Source organism: Mercenaria mercenaria, chromosome 17 (genome assembly GCF_021730395.1).
Source record: "Mercenaria mercenaria strain notata chromosome 17, MADL_Memer_1, whole genome shotgun sequence".
Lineage (NCBI taxonomy): Eukaryota > Metazoa > Mollusca > Bivalvia > Venerida > Veneridae > Mercenaria > Mercenaria mercenaria.
Genome location: NC_069377.1, coordinates 71,212,675 through 71,230,721, shown reverse-complemented (window position 1 = coordinate 71,230,721; position 18,047 = coordinate 71,212,675). Strand labels below are relative to the sequence as shown.

General features: G+C 34.3%; 1 protein-coding gene across 1 annotated transcript; it reads left to right on the top strand.

Moving 5' to 3' along the window:
- Nucleotides 1-100: 100 nt before the first annotated feature.
- On the top strand, nucleotides 101-12,520 carry LOC123537428 (renalase-like). Its single transcript, XM_053528576.1, has 7 exons — nucleotides 101-480; nucleotides 1,741-1,885; nucleotides 4,177-4,728; nucleotides 5,720-5,849; nucleotides 7,175-7,337; nucleotides 9,483-9,615; nucleotides 11,500-12,520. The coding sequence occupies exons 2-7, from the start codon at nucleotides 1,777-1,779 to the stop codon at nucleotides 11,607-11,609; spliced, it is 1,197 nt and encodes a 398-aa protein (XP_053384551.1). The 5' UTR covers nucleotides 101-480; nucleotides 1,741-1,776; the 3' UTR covers nucleotides 11,610-12,520.
- The last annotated feature ends 5,527 nt before the right edge of the window (nucleotides 12,521-18,047 follow it).

The following is an 18,047-nucleotide window of genomic DNA, read 5'->3' as shown; positions in this document are numbered from 1 at the left end:
ACATCCGCATGCTATGAAGCGATATTTTTTAATAGATTAATTTGTAGCAATTCATTTTGATTTAGTTTATTCAAAATAATACTCGTGTTGTAATTATAACGTTTGATTTTATTTCATTTAAAGGAAAGATAAGATTTGAAACCGAAAGTAGAAACGGGCAAGATGTCTGCGCCCATATGAAAAATTAAATTTTGTTGTGTTTAATAGAAAAAAGCAAAATGTATACTGTCATATGATAAAGATAAGTTAAGTATAAAGTTTAAGAAAATAGTTATTGTAACTTGGTTGATTTCATCTACGAAGTTTAAATAACACGATAAAAGTGTTGGTCAAAATTCAGATCAACTGATCAAGGGAGACAATAAAATTACTGATTACATAAGTCAAGATATGCCTTGTTTAATTGGCATTTCAGAAGTGTTTCTGTGGGAGGAAGGTTGTAATTCAGAAGAACTCAATCACAAAATAACGTGACATAAGGTACAGTCTAGTCTCTACTTGGGTATTCTGAATCGGTCTTAGTGCCGGCCAGTCTTAAAGTTTTAAAGTAATGATATGACAACAAACGCCCAATTTAGCAAAAACTAGAAAACCGCTATGTTTGTAAACTGTAAGTATCTATGACCATTAGACAACCTTACGTTTACCTGTTTTGTTTTCAAGCGATAAACACTGTATGTCGTCATTGGGCTCCGTTTCTTATTAGTTATGACCAGATGACATATCAGCCCTATTGTAAATTTGGGGAAGGGTACCAGGTCCCTTTTGGAGGGGAAATTTATGTAGCGAAATCATTGTTTGGAGGAATATATTTGCTGAAAAGTTGTTAAAATCAGGACTGAAAATCAAAACTAATTTCTTTTTTTTTTGCATGGGGAATTTTTGGCCAAGGTGGGGAAAAAAGTATACTTTTTAGATTGGGGAATGGGGCCGAATTTCGGCCCTAAAATCAGCATAAAAAAAGGCCTGCATATAATGATTGTATTTGGAATGAGCTTTCCAGACATGTAATTTTTAGTGTGAAAAATTGGGTATAAATATATGTATTTGAAGCCTCCAAAGTTAGCGACGTGATTTGCATCACTGGTTATATACACATATTAGGCAAACTTTCCGCATTGATTTGAATAGTAAGTGGATTGTACTTGGAGGAGAGATATTGACCTGTGCAAAAATTATCACAGTATTGCGACTCGTGTACAGTTAGTTGGACTACCTCCATCTCTGCTTGTCATTTCTCTCTTCCTCTGCCTTCTTATATTACCTGCACTGGCACGATATTGTTCATTTTAAAGCATTAGTCCAATTTTAATTTTTATTAAAACTGATTCGGAATACCCGAGTACACTGCATGTATCCATCCCCTTAGCTTGACAGCATGATACTGATGTACCCAAACCAAAGTGAAGACAGACTGCACAACAACCGGAACTCTCTCTTGCATTTTGTCAGAATTATGGCCCATTTTCACTTATATAAATGAACCCATATATATTGTAATGTTGAAAATACACACACTTTGTTTTGTCCTACAAAATAATATACTTGCAAGTCATGTCTTCAACACTAAGACATGAGATATATTCAGATTTATATATACCTGTTTCCAGGTTAGTAAGTTTAAGATAAACTTCGTAAAATTTCATTCAGGACTGAAGGAGTTGAAAAACAAAAATAATAACCAAGAAATACCAGTTTTATCTGAATTATTATTAGTTAACTGGTATCATGTTTTGACAGGTAAATAAGACAGACAGCTGAACAAACAGGTACATCATGTTGTCCGGATCATCAGTAGCAGTGATTGGAGGCGGGATTTCAGGCCTTGTTTGTGCTAACAGATTGTCACAGCTTGGAATCAACAACACAACTGTATTTGATACAGGTATTATGAATGGTGTCACTTCAGAACTTTGCTCCAGAATATATGCAAAACAAAGTTGGATTCATGATAGGCACAATTTAAACTTAAGATCATCTACACAGAATGAACTTTATGTTCCAAAACCAAGATTAGAATTCTCTAGGAAATCATTAATGAGCCGCGCCATGAGAAAACCAACATAGTGCGTATGTGACCAGCATAGATCCAGACCAGCCTGCGTATCCGTGCAGTCTGGTCAGGATCCATGTTGTTCACTTTCAAAGCCAATTGCAATTAGAGAAACTGTTAGCAAACAGCATGGATCCTGACCAGACTGCACGGATGTGCAGGCTGGTCTGGATCCATGCTGGTCGCAAACGCACTATGTTGGTTTTCTCATGGCGTGGCTCATTTTCTTACTCTGGTGCAAAACTGTGGAACACCTTGCCAGTCTGTACAGTCTGCGGAATCTATGTCTCATTTCAAGAGTAGCTTCTTGAAGTGGAAGTTTACAGGTATTTCATAATATTTAAGTTAGAATATTCTTGTTTTTAGATTAATTGTACCATGTGAATAAAATATAATCTGATTGCATAAAGGATAAACTATCACATACATGTTACCTGATTCTTGACAACTTTTGTGTTGATAAGAATCATGAATGTTTCTGCTATTTCAATGTATTTTACTCGCTGTTTAAATGTTATTTCTATCAAATGTCAAAATTCAAAATTAAAAACATTTTACTTTGTAATACAGCATTTCAATGACATCAAAATCATCCTCATCTTCTTTTGTGTATTGTATATATATTTGTATTGTTGACCGTAGTGAAAATTGTCTCGCCAACTATGTAATCCACAGAAAATAAATGTGACTGAAATATGTTTATTATATTCAAATTCCTTTTTCCAGATTTTATATACATGTATATAATTGATGCAATGCTTGGCAGAGCTTTGCATTAAGTTAACATGTGATAAAAAGAATAATACATTTTTGTCTTTCTGCTCGATTGTATTGAACTCAAATAAAATTGATAAAGTGCTACTACATGTAGTTGTAACATACTTTTATTTCTAAATAATTTATCATAGAATATACACAGCTTAAATATTTTTAGCTCGACTATATTTGAAGAATATGAAGAGCTTTACTACTCACGTCGGCATCGGCATTGGTTAAAGTTTTTATGAAATGGTAATATCTTGTATACCATCAAAGATATTTACTTTAAACTTGAAGCACTTGTTAATTATAACAGTCTCTACCTTTAGGCAAGAGTACATAACTCTGTCAAGTATTTTTGCTGAATTATGGCCCTTTTTGGACTTGGAAATTGGTTCAGATTTCGTACAAGTCCATGTTTTGTAAAAACTATTTGACATGTGGCTTTGAAACTTTGAACACTTGTTTATTATAACAGTCTCTACCTGTAGGCAAGAGTACATAACTCTGTCAACTAGTTTGTCTGAATTATGGCCCTTTTTAGACTTGGAAATTGGTTCACATTTTGTACAAGTCCGTGTTTTGTAAAAACTATTTGACATGTGGCTTTGAAACTTTAAACTCTTGTTTATCATCATAATTTCCATCTGTAGACAAGAGTACATAACTCTGTCAACTATTTTAGCTGAGTTATGGCCCTTTTTGGGCTTGGAAATTGGTTCAGTTTTCGTACAAGTCCGCGTTTTGTCAAAACTATTTGACATGTGGTTTGAAAATTTGAACTCCTGTTTATTATATTAGTCTCTACCTGAAGGCAAGAGTACATAACTCTGTCAAGTATTTTGGCTGAATTATGGCCCTTTTTGGATTGGACATTGGTTCAGTTTTTGTACAAGTCCATATTTTGCCAAACCTGTTTGTCATATGGCTTTGAAACTTGTTTACCATCATAATCTACATATGTAGGCAAGACTACATAACTAGGACAAGGACTTTAGCTCAGTTATGGCCCTTTTTTGACATAGAAAATAGTTACGTTTCACATACCATTCCATATTTTGTCTTAACTGTTTGATATATGGCTTTGAAACTTGCTTCCCATCATGGTCACACATTGCCATATAGTGTAAGACTTATCCAAATCCACAAATACAGGTACATTATTTGTCTTATCTATTTTTCTTCTTTTATCTGAAAATCTCTGGTAATATTTTGACCCCATCCTTCCACCAAGTCTTCGAGTAGTGGAGCACGATCTCAACAGACAGCTGTTGTTAAATAAGCTGTACTAATTTTGTGATTTTCTGTGTTTCATTTTAATGTTTTATTCAGTTTTAACTGCAAATCTATATTGTTGTTCACAGGGAAGCATGCACCAGGTGGACGTTGTTCAAGTCGTCAGGTGATAATTGATGGCCGCGCACATGTGTTTGATCATTCAGCGCAGTATTTCACAGTTACTGATTCTCGCTTTGCAAAAATTGTCTCATACCTACACAGGAAAGGTGCTGTGAAGATTTGGAATGGAAAATTAGGACATTTAAAATCTGGAAAATTCTCTGTAGATAAAAACATAACTCAAGCCTTTATTGGAGTTAATGGGATGCAAGACATCCCAAAATGCCTTGCTGAAACTTTGAATCTTAAAAACTCAACATGGGCTGGAAATGTGAGCTGGGAAGCTGCCTCAAAAAAGTGGAGAGTTGACAGACATGGTTACTTTGACTACTTAGTTATAGCTCATAATGGAAAGTGTGCGGATAAATTAATGTCTAGTGCAGGTGCTCCTCAGGTTCATAGACTGACTCAGGTGCGATTTTGTCACCAACCAGATTTAAAGGATAAAAGAATGCAGCTGTGTTCATTATGGGCATTACTTGTGTCATTTCCAACTCCATTAAAACTTCCTTTTGAAGGTAAGATGTCGAAGGTAGTGGACCTGGTGTAAATCCCCTAACAGTTCCTGTGCAGTTACGTATTCTTATATGCCATATTAAAATTCTTCAGCTAGTTATGTAGATCTTAAGAGCACATGACTTTCTGTACTATGTTCCAGAGGGGAGAGTAGAAACTGCTAACAGAGAATATGTAAGCAAACCGAAATTGAGGATTTTCCTCACTGGTCCACTTTTATGTCTACCAATTCTATTTAATCATCTTCCCAATATATATAGTACCAAATTACAGCAGACTACATGCTATATCTTAGCACTTCATTGTTTCTATAGGTAGAAATATGGTTCTAGAAACAAAATTGCATGTAACGATGTTCTTACTGGTAAAGTATGATTAAGCTGAGTTTAGAGACAAGTCATGAAACTTCAGCATACGATTGGTCAGTTTTGAGCACCACATTGAAATTGACCAATGGTAAGGTAGCATTTTAAGACTCGTTCCCAAACTTAGTTATAAATGCTAGATTCTGGTAGAATACAAATTAAGGTCTTGTGACAACCTACCCACAACTAGTGTATGGAGTAGAAAATGACAATGTAAGAGACAATGTATGTTATAACTGTGAAAGATGTAAAACATGCTACTAGATGCTTCCTTACTTGGTGCTCAGCATTTAGAGGATATTTCTAGGACTGATCAGCATGTCAGTATAATGTGATGGGTTTGGTATCATGTCACATGTCTATGGTCTGATATTTCAGTGAGGCAGCTCTATAAAGTTTAGTATTGTGGTCGCTGTTACAAGTAGACATGGCCATTTATATAACTGAAAAATTGTTGGAAAAGATGCTGAAACCCAACACACAGACACACTTACTGATATTATTTCTGTTACGGAATGTTCATCTTTTAGGTTGACATTCAGTTACTAGAGCTTGGAGGCGTACTGTGTTAAAAGAAGTTGCTCCAAAATTTTGCACAGTGTTTCTCACTATGAAACTGTTTTTGCAGGTGTACATGTAGAAGATACAGATATCTCTTGGATGGCAAACAATACAGCCAAGCTACGAGATCCTTCTAGACAACAGACAACCTCCAATGAGTGTTGGACAGTATTCAGTACACGACAGTTTGGATCTAGGTATATGGGTTTTGTTTGTTAGAACGTCTGTTGCTCCTTGTAGTAGCCCTTCTGTTATACAGAGACATCAAGGAATATCAGATAAAAAATGTGTGGTCAGCCAAAACATGGTAAAGAAAACAAACATACTACTTACTTTAGAAATGAAAAGTTTTGAAGCTACATTAAACAAGATAGGTAAATTTATCTAATATTATCTAAGAAATTATGATGAAAAGCAAGATATAAGATATTTTAAACATCTCTGTTGCCATGGTTACTTTAAAGGTTAAGATAATTAGGTTACCATGTAAAGTGTTTGATATTCTGCTAATGATATAACCCTAATATTCCATTTTGGTCTTAAAGAGAATGGCACTGAAGCTGTTGAAAACACCTGTTATCATACATAGTTGTTTAAAAATGAGAGAAAATTCGTTACCATGGAAACAGGAGTGCCGCGACATATACAATTTAAGTTTACATTAGAAAGCTAATGCGCATACTTATAAAATTATCAACTACGCACACCTCTATGGATAACAGTAATACCGAATTACACTGAAAAGTGTTTACTTAACTTAAATATCCGTATTTTCCTTCTTCTTTCAATATAAAATATTTGGAGGGTCATGTCCTTCAAACCTGGATAAAAAGTGTACTTGAAGGCACAGAGAAATAGATTGTAGCAGCTAAAACATTAGATTACACTATTTACAATAAATTGCTGTGGTTCAATTAAGTTGAATCTACCCCTGTGACAAGGTATGCTACCTCCTTAAGAGATTTCTTCAAAATTTTGTCTAAACTGAATTAGTATGAATAACTGAATTTAATGCATACTGAGTGGGAAAAGACAAAGTTATCATGGTGGTAGATCATGTTATTTTTTCCCAAGGGAAAAGACAAGCTACACATGCACATTGAGAAGTGTTGCTATGACGTCGTAAACTATATAAGATTTATAGTTTACAGAGTCTTTGAAAATGTTGCAGTGACAATAATAGTGGCAAGATAATTTGATCTAATGTCTGCTTGTAGGTGTTTTATAATTCCACATTGTCTCTCTGGTTGTAAACACCAAGACTTAACATACAGGCATGTGAGATCCCTATAGTATATATGAATTTGTTGTTTAGGAATTCCAGCTTGCAACAGATACATTTTGATTATGTCAGTTTGTCTCATTACAAGGAGATAGTAAGTTCAGCAGAGAATGTGCTGTTTGAACCAGACGATGATCAAATTAGGAATATAATTAATCTGAAACAGGTGCAGTTTCTTAAGGCTTTATTTAAGTAGACATTTTGAAAACCAGTTGAAAAAGGTATGTTTTATATTCTTAGAAATAAATGCCCTCAAGAAAACATACCACCAAAGGTTGAGAAGGAGGTGACAGATAGACTTTTACAAGCTATGAAAAGAGTGACTGGTCTGGCCCAATTACCAGTTCCTAATTACACAAGGGTTCAACTATGGGGTGCGGCTGTACCGATGAATATTTTAAAGGTTTGTACTTAAAGTTTAATACATTTGAGGAAGCTTTGTGAGGAAGCTAACCTGCAATGTCATTTTATCATTTTCTCTTACCTGCCAATGGCATTATATAATATGTACTTAAGTGAGTGCAAGAATGTTTGCTGGTTGTCATTTTCATGATTTATCCTATTTTGTCCACAAAAATGCAGCATTACTAGTGCAAAGACAAAATCTGTATTATATCTAGCAAATATACAAACAGATCTTCATCTGCTGCCGCGCAACATATGCATCAGTTGAGATTATTTGTTATGCCCTACTTCAAAGAAGAGGAGGTAATTTATCACTTTTTTGCACTTTTTGATGAGTTGGTTGGACTAGCTTGGTCTGTCAGTCTGTCTGTAGATGATTTTGTTTCTGGTCAATAACTAAAATACACTTTAGCCTACACTAATAAAACTTAATAGCATGACTGACCTTGGTCAGTAGATGACTCCTATTGTTTTAGGGATCAGTGCAGAAAAGGTCATGGTCACATTGACTTTGAGTCGGTTTTCAGTCAATGACTGGAAAGCACTTTGGCCTAGGTCTGTCAAACATGAGGCAGTTGTCCATTTCAGCTGAATTATCCCGGTTACTGTTAGGGCAAGTGTATCAGTGAAAATATTCTTCTTGAATTTTCGGTGGACTCCTATCAATATCTTGAAAACGCTTGTGCTTATAATTAGTGGCCATCAAACTTCATAGGTGCCCGCTCGTGATGAAATAATGCACAGAGGGGCACCTGGGGTCTTCCTTCATCATCAAAGCTGGAAAGTTGCCATATGACCTATAATTGTGTCGGTGCGAAGTTAAACCCAACAAAAAAAAAAATTCAGAAAAAAAATCCATAGCATGACTGTGTATGATAAATAGATGATTCCTATTATTTAAGGGTGAGAAGGTTGGAGATGAAGGTCAAAGATACTTTGAGACATATAATGATTTAAGGTAGTTCTGCACGTTTGATAAACCGGAAGTGATGGCGTAACGTCATTTATCCGGAAAAAGTGGAATAATGCCTTGATTCGGCGTACGGAATGAAAATCATTTTATGAATTAATAGCAACCTATCAGTAAATTTATTACAATGGCACTGTTACTGTCTTTCTAAAGTTAAAATATGATATTAAAACATCTGACACGTTAAAAATTCAAAATAATGTCTTAAAATTAGCGTGAAAAGTGCGGTTCACCTTAATCATGGTCAAATATCTCAAAATTAAGCACACGGACCTATACATTTTATTTCACCACATTATAGGCCATATGTTTATTTACAACTGTGGGAAGTGTCATTAAATTCTACATTGTAGAAAAATTTCTATTCGCGAAAATGTTATGAAAGTTATAATTTTCCCATAGACTTCCATTATGAAAAATTGCATAAGGTCTAATTTTTTCAAATCAGTTTAGCAAAAAATCCAGCACACGACCCTATCTTTTTTATTTGCTGAATTTTCTAGGTATATTCTGAAGTTTTGAAAAATCAGAGTTTAATTAAGTTCTACATTGTAGAAAAAATTTCGATCCAAACGTGCAGAACTACCTTAAAGCTGGATATTATGTAATACGTAAATGACCATCAATCTACTAAGCATGAGTGTCTGTTGTTAGTAAAATGCTAAGCTCTTTGATTTGGTAGACCTTAACCATCATAAGATGGGGGCTCATCTGGGGTAAGGACTTTATTTTGTGCTGAAAATGGCACTTTCTATGCCAAGTGTCTTACATATACATAAATGATGACTTCTTTGAAGGGGGGAAGTGTTGTAGTCACTTACACATAGCCTGTGTATCTAAAGCCTCTCTGACAACTGGGAGTCAACTCTTTTGGCTCAGTTGTTAGAGCATTGGACAAGCACCTGAACGACCCAGAATCCAGCCACAGGCAGTTGCGATTTTTCTTAGTAAAAATTATATGCTCTTTGATATTTATGCCTAAAAGTCTTAAGAAAAATTAGTCCAAGCTTATGAAACTGAGTTTGGAGACCAGTCTAAGATTGCAGTCTTGTCATTGGTCAGTTTCAAATTTGTTCTCAGAAACAACCAATTAGATGCTGGAGCTTTTAGACTGGTTTCCATACCAAATTATCTTTGCACCAGGAGATATTGCACAAATATTGTATTTTTCAGACTGGAGATGAATGTGTATTTGATGGTCAACATAATGTTGGAATCTGTGGTGACTGGTTGACCAGTCCATGTATACAGGGTGCGGTGGTCAGTGGTCTGGCCCTGGCAGAAAGAATAAATAAGCATTATACAGGTGATTATGTAAATGTTGTTTAAGAATAAAGAAGTTTGTTTGTTTACAAAAATTCACAGGTGTTTTTCAGATATTGTTAATATAGTGGCCATCATAATTTCACATTCACAGAAAGTCAGTTATTGACTGGTTGACGAAAGTTGTATTTTAAATTCTGTCTGTATCTGTGCAGGACTTTTTGACAGGTTTTAACACACATAGTTATTTGATAATTTCTATAATATCCTATCTTGGAAGAATTACATTTATATATTGCAATACATGCGATAGATAAAACAATGTTATGGCTGTGAAACATCTCTTACACCAAGTTCAAACTTTGTCATTAAAAGATTCTCATCCGTATTATCTGAAAAATTCCCTACAAGAATGATAAAATTGTTAGCTTTAAGAGAACTACTATTTTAAATCCTTTAAATTAATACATTTAAGCAGACAAAGTTTTTGAGTTCTCTAAACCTAGCACTTTTTAATGAATCCTTGTAGTATTTTATTTGGAGGAGACAAACATTTTATTACTCAAAACCCGATAGCATTTTAGACCAGAAACCCAACATTCATTTTTTGCTAGTATCTTAATTCCTAACTTTATTGGCCAAATGCTGTAACCTTTTATTATTGAAATTAAGAAAACTGACAACTAGTCTACTCAGTAAGTTGATTATTTTAAAAGTCAAAACCAGTTTGTTGTGATGGTTTGGCATGCTTGTTTATATACACATTCCTTAACATTCTACAGAATGCAACAGTTTATCTAAGACAAATGGTAAAATATGAAGTTTAAAACCGTAAAGTCAAATTATTGATCATAACTGATTTGATGAGTTTCACAGTTTTATGCTATTGGTTACATTCTACCAATTCAATTCCTTATTTATTTCATATTAATAACAAAACATTCAGACTTCATTTTCAGCACTTTAGAGCATTTCAATGATATGAAAACCATATATGGTCATTTAGTATAACGTGTCGTCTTATCAAAAATAGAAAAATATTGACATGTTATGTTGTATATAAGAAAAATAATCTGTTCTGAGAAACATCACCCTCTAAAAATGCCCCCATGAAAACAGTCGTTTAGCAAGTATGCGTAGGTAGACATTTTTGGCAAAGAATAAAACTTATTCCAAGAAATTTACAATGAAAATGGTCTAGATCTATTCTCAATACTATAAGCAATAAACATAAGCCAAAAATTTAACTGTCACCTCCTCATGTCACTCATTATACCAGATTTCATCCATAGCATGGAACTACATTTTGGACTACTTCACATGTAACACTGAGTAATCACTTCCGGTTTGGTGTAATCCGTCCTATTGGTGTTCTTGTGTAATTATAGAAAACTGAAAATAAGCATTCTAATCTTCATTCAGCAGATGTGGAATAATAATTGAATGTGTGGTAATGTTTTATGCAGTACCAAGGTTACAAAACATGGCTTGCAACATTTTCATGTTTGCAGTGTTGGGGGTGGTCGGTAGAGTTTCCACATTTTTAAATTTTAAAGACACTAACTTAGTTATATTTAAATTTGGTCTGAAATAAAATATTGCAATGTGAAAACATTGAAATATGTCATAATGTGCAAGCGTTATGTACAATGCAGTGCCACTGAGAAGCAATACACCAGTAAAGCCTGCAACTGTTCTTCCTTCATCAATAAAGCTGAAAAATTATGGGACTTATGCTATAATGCAAAAGTTTTTGTAAATACAGTTAAAAGGTAACAGAATATAAAACATTCAATGGATGGCAGACAGTGACAAGGCGGCCATCCAAATTGTTAGTAAAGTCTCATAATACGTTTAAAATGAATTTATTCATGTTTTATGCACATGCACATGTACATGTACTTAATTAATTTTTGTATATTTTAAGGAGCTGACACGAGCAGTACAGTACTGGTACCCGACTTTGTGGCAGCTGATGGAGGAATCATTGGAGCATTTCCTACAGATGCAAACATGGTTTTCAAACCCAGTAAATGATTAAATATACACAAAGAGACTATAACAGATTGAATTTAGGAAAGTTACCAATTTTGTTAGTGCAGAACAATGCATAGACTTGTCTGTGTTTCTAAAATGAAATGTGAAAAAAATGTGAAGTGTTTTTAACGAGCTATGAATGATTTACACTGACTTTAGGTCCTGTTTACTTGGCTGTAACAAACGTTTAAACTCAAATTTAATTCCTAGGAAAAATCATCAGGTGCATCTCATTAATAGGTATGGACGTAACCAAATGAGACTTGAACCTGCAGCCATTTGATGTGCTGATATTAAGATGACATTACATTCTGCTTTAATTTTAAAGTACAAGTATGTATCAGATACATTAAAGGGGCATACATCCAAGTGCATATCACACCAACATTATAAACCAACTAAAAAACCCATCAGAAGTCAGTATTATTTAAGTTGATATTTAAAATATATGAAAATTTATAACTTCTTTTATTTTACTGTGTGATTAAAGCAGTAGGTATTTTATCTTCATGTTATAGACTATAAAAGTTTAACAGGTGAGCGATATAGGGTCATCGTGACCCTCTTGTTATTAAATACTGCAGGCTAAAGGAATAACTCTTGTTTTAGTTTTATACTAGCTTGTCTGATTTTTAAAAAAATCTACATATTGCCCCCTTGATATTGACCATGGGAAAGATTTTTATTTCTCTTCAGAATTCTCTCTTCTCTTGAATACTATACTAGCTATAGCTTTGAAACTTTGCACACTTGTTTGTCATCATCATGTGAGTTAAGCTAAGAACATAACTTTAGGAGAAGAATTCTGTAAAGTTGTCTTTCCTTCTAATCTTGTCCATACAGTCAAACGTGATGCATGTTTATATAAATATATGTACATTTATGTGGAATAGATATGTTTAAACTAAGAACTATATCTTGTTTATTATCATTATGGGATTATGTAGACTAGGAACTGATACTCTGACTTGCATATTATCAGAGTTATGACTCATTTGTACTTACAATATAGGAGTTTCTTGTTAGCTTTTTGTTTAGATACACTTTTCCGGAATGCTGTAAGACTTTAGGCTTTGAAACTTTGAGCATATGTTATATTATGTAAGTAGGCCAGGAACCATAACTTGGTTTAAACAATATTTTATTCAACAAATAGCATGTGATTACAATACATTTTTATAAATGCAAGGGATCAAGTAGTAAGCTAATAAGCTTTTTTAGAAACTCTTTCCCGAAACTCTCACTTGTTATTAGCTCACCTGAGCAATGCTCAGGTGAGTTTTTCTGATCGCTTGATGTCCGGCGTCTGTCGTCTGTCTGTCTGTCTGTCTGTCTGTCTGTCGTCTGTCAACATTTGACTTGTGTATGCGATAGAGGCTGTATTTTTCAACTGATCTTCATGATATTTGGTCGGAATGATTACCTTGATGAAATCTAGGCCGAGTTTGAAAATGGGTCATCTGGGGTCAAAACTAGGTCACTAGGTCAAATCAAAGAAAAAACCTTGTGTATGCGATAGAGGCTGTATTTTTCAATTAATCTTCATGAATTTTGGTCAGAATGATAACCTTGATAAAATCTAGGCCGAGTTCGAAAATGGGTCATCTGGGGTCAAAAACTAGGTCTATAGGTCAAATCAAACGAAAAGCTTATATATGCGATAGAGGCTGTATTTTTCGATTGATCTTCCTGAAATTAAGTCAAAATAATAACCTTAATGAAATCTAGGCCGAGATTGAAAATGGGTCATCTTGGATCAAAAGTAGGTCACTAGGTCAAATCAAAGAAAAACCTTGTGTATGCAATAGATGCTGTATTTTTCAGTTGATCTTCATGAAATTTAGTCAGAATAATAGCCTTGATGAAATCTAGGTCAAGTTTGAATATGGGTCATCTTGGGTCAAAAAGTAGGTCACTAGGTCAAATCAAAGAAAAAACTTGCGTTTTTGTATTTTTAAAACAGATTTGTATTTTTCAACTGATCTTCATGAAATTTGGTCAAACATGTTTACACTGTTATGGTGTGTTTCTCAGGTGAGCAACCTAGGGTCATCTTGGCCCTCTTGTATTGTATTTTGTCAGAGTTGTGACCAATTTTGCACTTAAAAACTGGAATTTGTTTGTAAGAGTTATGTTTAGATCCATTTTTCTTGAAAACTATAAGGACTGTAGCTTTGAAACTTTGTACACTTGTTTATCGTCGTAGATGAATATGTAGCACTAGAATCATAAATTTCACTTGTATTTTGTCAAAGATTTGACCCTTTTTATTCTTCGAAATTTGGAATTTCTTGGCTAGATATTTACAAAAGTCCTTCTTCTGGAATACTATAAGAGATTGTACACTTGTTGAGTATAATAAGGGCAGTAAGTAAGCATATTAAGCTCTCTTCCTTGTTTATTTGTAGCTTTCGTTCACAGACAACATCTCAGAAACCATTTGATGGAATATGATCGAACTTAGCCTGGATTTTTTTATCGTCCTCTTCAAAAGTTCAGCTTTGTTTCATATAGCGACCACAAATTAGAACGTCAATATGCACATGTGTAGCTAGGGAAAAGATAAGGTGATCTCTAACCTGGATAACCTGAGAAGAGGAGATAAATCAGTGATAAAAGAAGCTGAAGTTATGGCCTCTCTCATCTTCCAATTTATCATTTAATTCCATCCGGAAGCTAGAAAATTACATTCCGTACAAATGCTTGGCATAGAATGTATTATGACACTGGAAAATGATAAAGTGGATGAAAACAAAAGTTAGGCATTGGTAAAAATGCAAAAAAAATGTAAATTTTCTGTATTATTTTAAAAGCATTGCAATGGTTTACTACCTTCTGTACAATATTTTTGGTTATTTATAAGAATATCGAACATCATATGTCAATAAGTTCGTCACTATTACTTCAGAGTACTCACTTTTTATGGATGTTTGAGAGAAATTAATTTGCATAAAATGTGTTGGTAAGTCCCTTAACAACAACACCAAATGTATTCACAGCTTTTCACAAACTATTTATGAACTCTTAGCAAATTTTTGGCATGCTGTTCTAAATAATGAAAACTGAAATTTGACGATCGGTAGAGTCATAATTATTAGATCACCTGAACAGAAGGTTCAGGGTAAACTATTGGTATAAATGTAATTTACATAAACATCTTCTTTGAAACTACTGATCAGAATTACATCAAACTTGGTCTGTAGGCCTAGCATCCAGACAAGATCCTTGCTCAAGGGAAGGCACTTGGCCCCCTTTAGAGCCCACTAGAGCTTAAGATAGAAAAGTGTTTAGACAACTTCCTCTCACGAACTGCTTGATGGATCTTCATCAAACTTGGTCTGTAGCATCATTGTAAAGTCCACTGTCAGATTTATTCAAATCAGGGCACTTGGCCCCTTTTGTGGCCGCTACAGGTACAAATAGAAAAACCTTGAAGCGAATTCTTCTCATAAACCACTGGATGGATCTTCATAAAACTTGGTCTATAGCATCATTATAAGGTCTTCTCCCAAATGTGTTAAAAATAACACTTTTAAACAACAATTTCTCATGAACCACTTCATTGACCTTCATCAAACTTTGTCTGCAGCATCACTATAAGGTTCTCTTCCGAGTTTGTTTAAATGGGGCTACTAGTACTAAAAATAGAAAAAAAACTTCAAATGACCTCTTCTTATGAACCACTTGATTAATCTTCTTAAAACTTGATTGAGAATCATTGTTAGGTTCTCTTCTAGATTTGTTGAAAAGGGGGCACATGGCAATTTCTAGAGGCCATTAGAGCTAAAACTAGAAAAAAACCAACTTTAAATAGATTTTTCTCAAGAGCCATGTGATGGATCTTCATCAAACTTAGCCTGTTGCATCATTGTAAGGTCCTCTCTTCACTTTGTTCAAATGGGGCACTTAGCCCCATTCTCGGCCACTGGAACTTATAACAGAATACATTTAAACGCCGTCTTCTCTTTAAGTGTTTGAAGGATCTTCATCAAACTTGGTCTGTAGCATTCTTATAAAGTCCTCTGTTAGATTTCTTCAAATTGGTGCACTTGGCACTTTTAAGGGGACACTTGAGCTTAAAATAGGAATCTCTTTAAATGATGTTTTAGGGCACATCTTCATTGCATTTTGTCCATAGCATCCTTGTAAAGACCTCTCAAAGTTCAAATAGGGGTACTTGACCTGTTTTATTTTTTTAATCACAATTGTTACAATTCATGATTCAGTGTGTCATACATATATTTAAGATCAAATAGTCATTTTCATGTGAGCGACTTAGGGCTACTATTGCCCTCTTGCTTCTTGAAAACACATTAACATTAAAAAGTGAAAAAAGCTTTGTTTTTTCTTTACTTACCATGAGCACAAAGTGCTCAAATTGAACTATTGTGATCACCTTGTATCCGGTGGTGTCTGGCGTCTTGTGCGTCATCAACAGTTTGACTGTTAACACTAGAGGTCATAATTTTGGCCAAATCTTAATGAAACTTGGTCGGAATGTTGCCCTCAATAAAATCTTGGACAAGATCAGTACTGGGTTATCTAGAGTCAAAACCTAGGTCACTAGGTCACTTAATATGAAAACATTGTTAATACTCTTGATGCCATTTTTTTTTTATCTCATCTTCATAAAACTTTTTCAGAATGTTTGTCGCTTTTAAATCAAGGTCAAGTTTGAAACTAAGTTAACTAAGGCCACATTTTCTACTTGATTATCATAAATCTTTGTCAGAATGTTTGTCTCTTTGAAATATAAAACAGGTTTAAAATTGGATTGCCTGAGGTGAAAAGGTCACTAGGTCAAGTCATAGAAAAACCTTAACACTCTAGAGGCCACATTTTCCACTTGATCTTCATAAAACTTTCTCAGAATGTTTGTCTCCATGAAATCTAGATTAAGTTCAAAACTGATTTACATGAGGTCAGAAATAGGTCAAATAGAAAAACCCTGCTCACACTAGAGGCCACATTTTCCATTTAATCTTTATAGAAAAAAAGAATGTTTGGTCTCTATGAAATAAAGGTCTGGTTTAAAACTGGCTTACTTGAGATCTTTAACTAGGTCACTAGGTCAAATCATGTAAAAAGATTGTTAACACTTTGAGTCCACATTTTCTATTTGATCTTCATAAAACTTTGTCAAAAATGTTTGTCTTCATGCAATTAGGGCAAAATTCAAAACTGGGTTATCTGGCATCTTAAACTAGGTCTCTGGGTCAAATCATAGAAAGGCATTGTTAACACTCAAAAGGCCACATATTCTAACTGATCTTCATTAGACTTGGTCGGAATGTTTGTATGTTTTGAATGTAGGATAAATTTGTAACTGGAAAAAACTAGGTCATTAGGTCAAATCCGATATTCGGTTATCTGAGGTAAGAAGTAGGTCAGGTGAGCGATACATGGCCTTCAGGGCCCTCTTGTTTTAAAAAATGAGAAGTTCTTTTTACTACGAGTAATAACATAACGTAACATAATGTAACTCAACACTATTCAACACAGCTCAACACACAATGCAACATAATAACACAACACTGTGACAGGAAAGGCCGTACCGGCGACAGTAACCATCAGAACAAATCAACACCCTTTACAATATTTACAAATTTATTTACATAAGATGATTATTAACAATGAATAGATATGAAAAGAAAAAAAACTGATTATAAGAAAGAAAAAAAAAGAAAGTTCAGTATCTCTAGATACAAAAGTTCTTAAATTCCATTCTAATCTGACGTGACACAGTTCTTTAATTCAATTGTGAACTTTAAGTAGCACAAACAAAACGCAGCTTCTAAATTCAAAATACAGTCCCTTTAAACCGTGAATACGTTGATTCCGTGTTGGCTCCCTATGGTGGTAGGTGATTGCATCCTGAGCTGACTTCAGAGGATAACAAAAATCATCGTCCTTGCGGTTTACGGCACAACCATGGGACGTAAGCTCTGCGCTGGGAATATCACATCCAGGCGAGTGAAGACAAGTGAACCTCGGGCATTGTACTTCCGGGTTATGACATCACCAGGTAAAATCGTCTGGCGGAAGAAGCTAAAATATATAACATATGGTAAGCACCATAGCAAAACAAATAAGTCAGGGCATAAAACTGCTCCTTTGGGTATACCATACCTCCGTAGGCTCCCATAAATAATACGTGCTACTTATACAAAATATATGTGCTACTAAGTTCAAACGTCACATGATTAAAATACGTCACTTATTACTTCCATTATTACAAAGATTACTTACTTAAAAGACTAAAGTTAAAGTATGAAAAAGATATGAAAAGTTTATGATGAAACATTATAGTAATGGAAATGATAAACTGCAGCCATTATTTACAACTACAAATTAACAAAATTCAATATAAATCAAACGTTATATGAGAGTTGGCATCCATATAATGTCTAATGCCATACATTAAAACGGACATTGTAT

Bases quoted from the DNA above. Each gene is read 5' to 3' on its own strand.
- LOC123537428 (XM_053528576.1), top strand. From the start codon at position 1,777: ATGTTGTCCGGATCATCAGTAGCAGTGATTGGAGGCGGGATTTCAGGC. The intron at 5,850-7,174 runs GTATATGGGTTT...TTATATTCTTAG, and splicing joins ACACGACAGTTTGGATCTAG to AAATAAATGCCCTCAAGAAA. The intron at 9,616-11,499 runs GTGATTATGTAA...GTATATTTTAAG, and splicing joins AATAAATAAGCATTATACAG to GAGCTGACACGAGCAGTACA.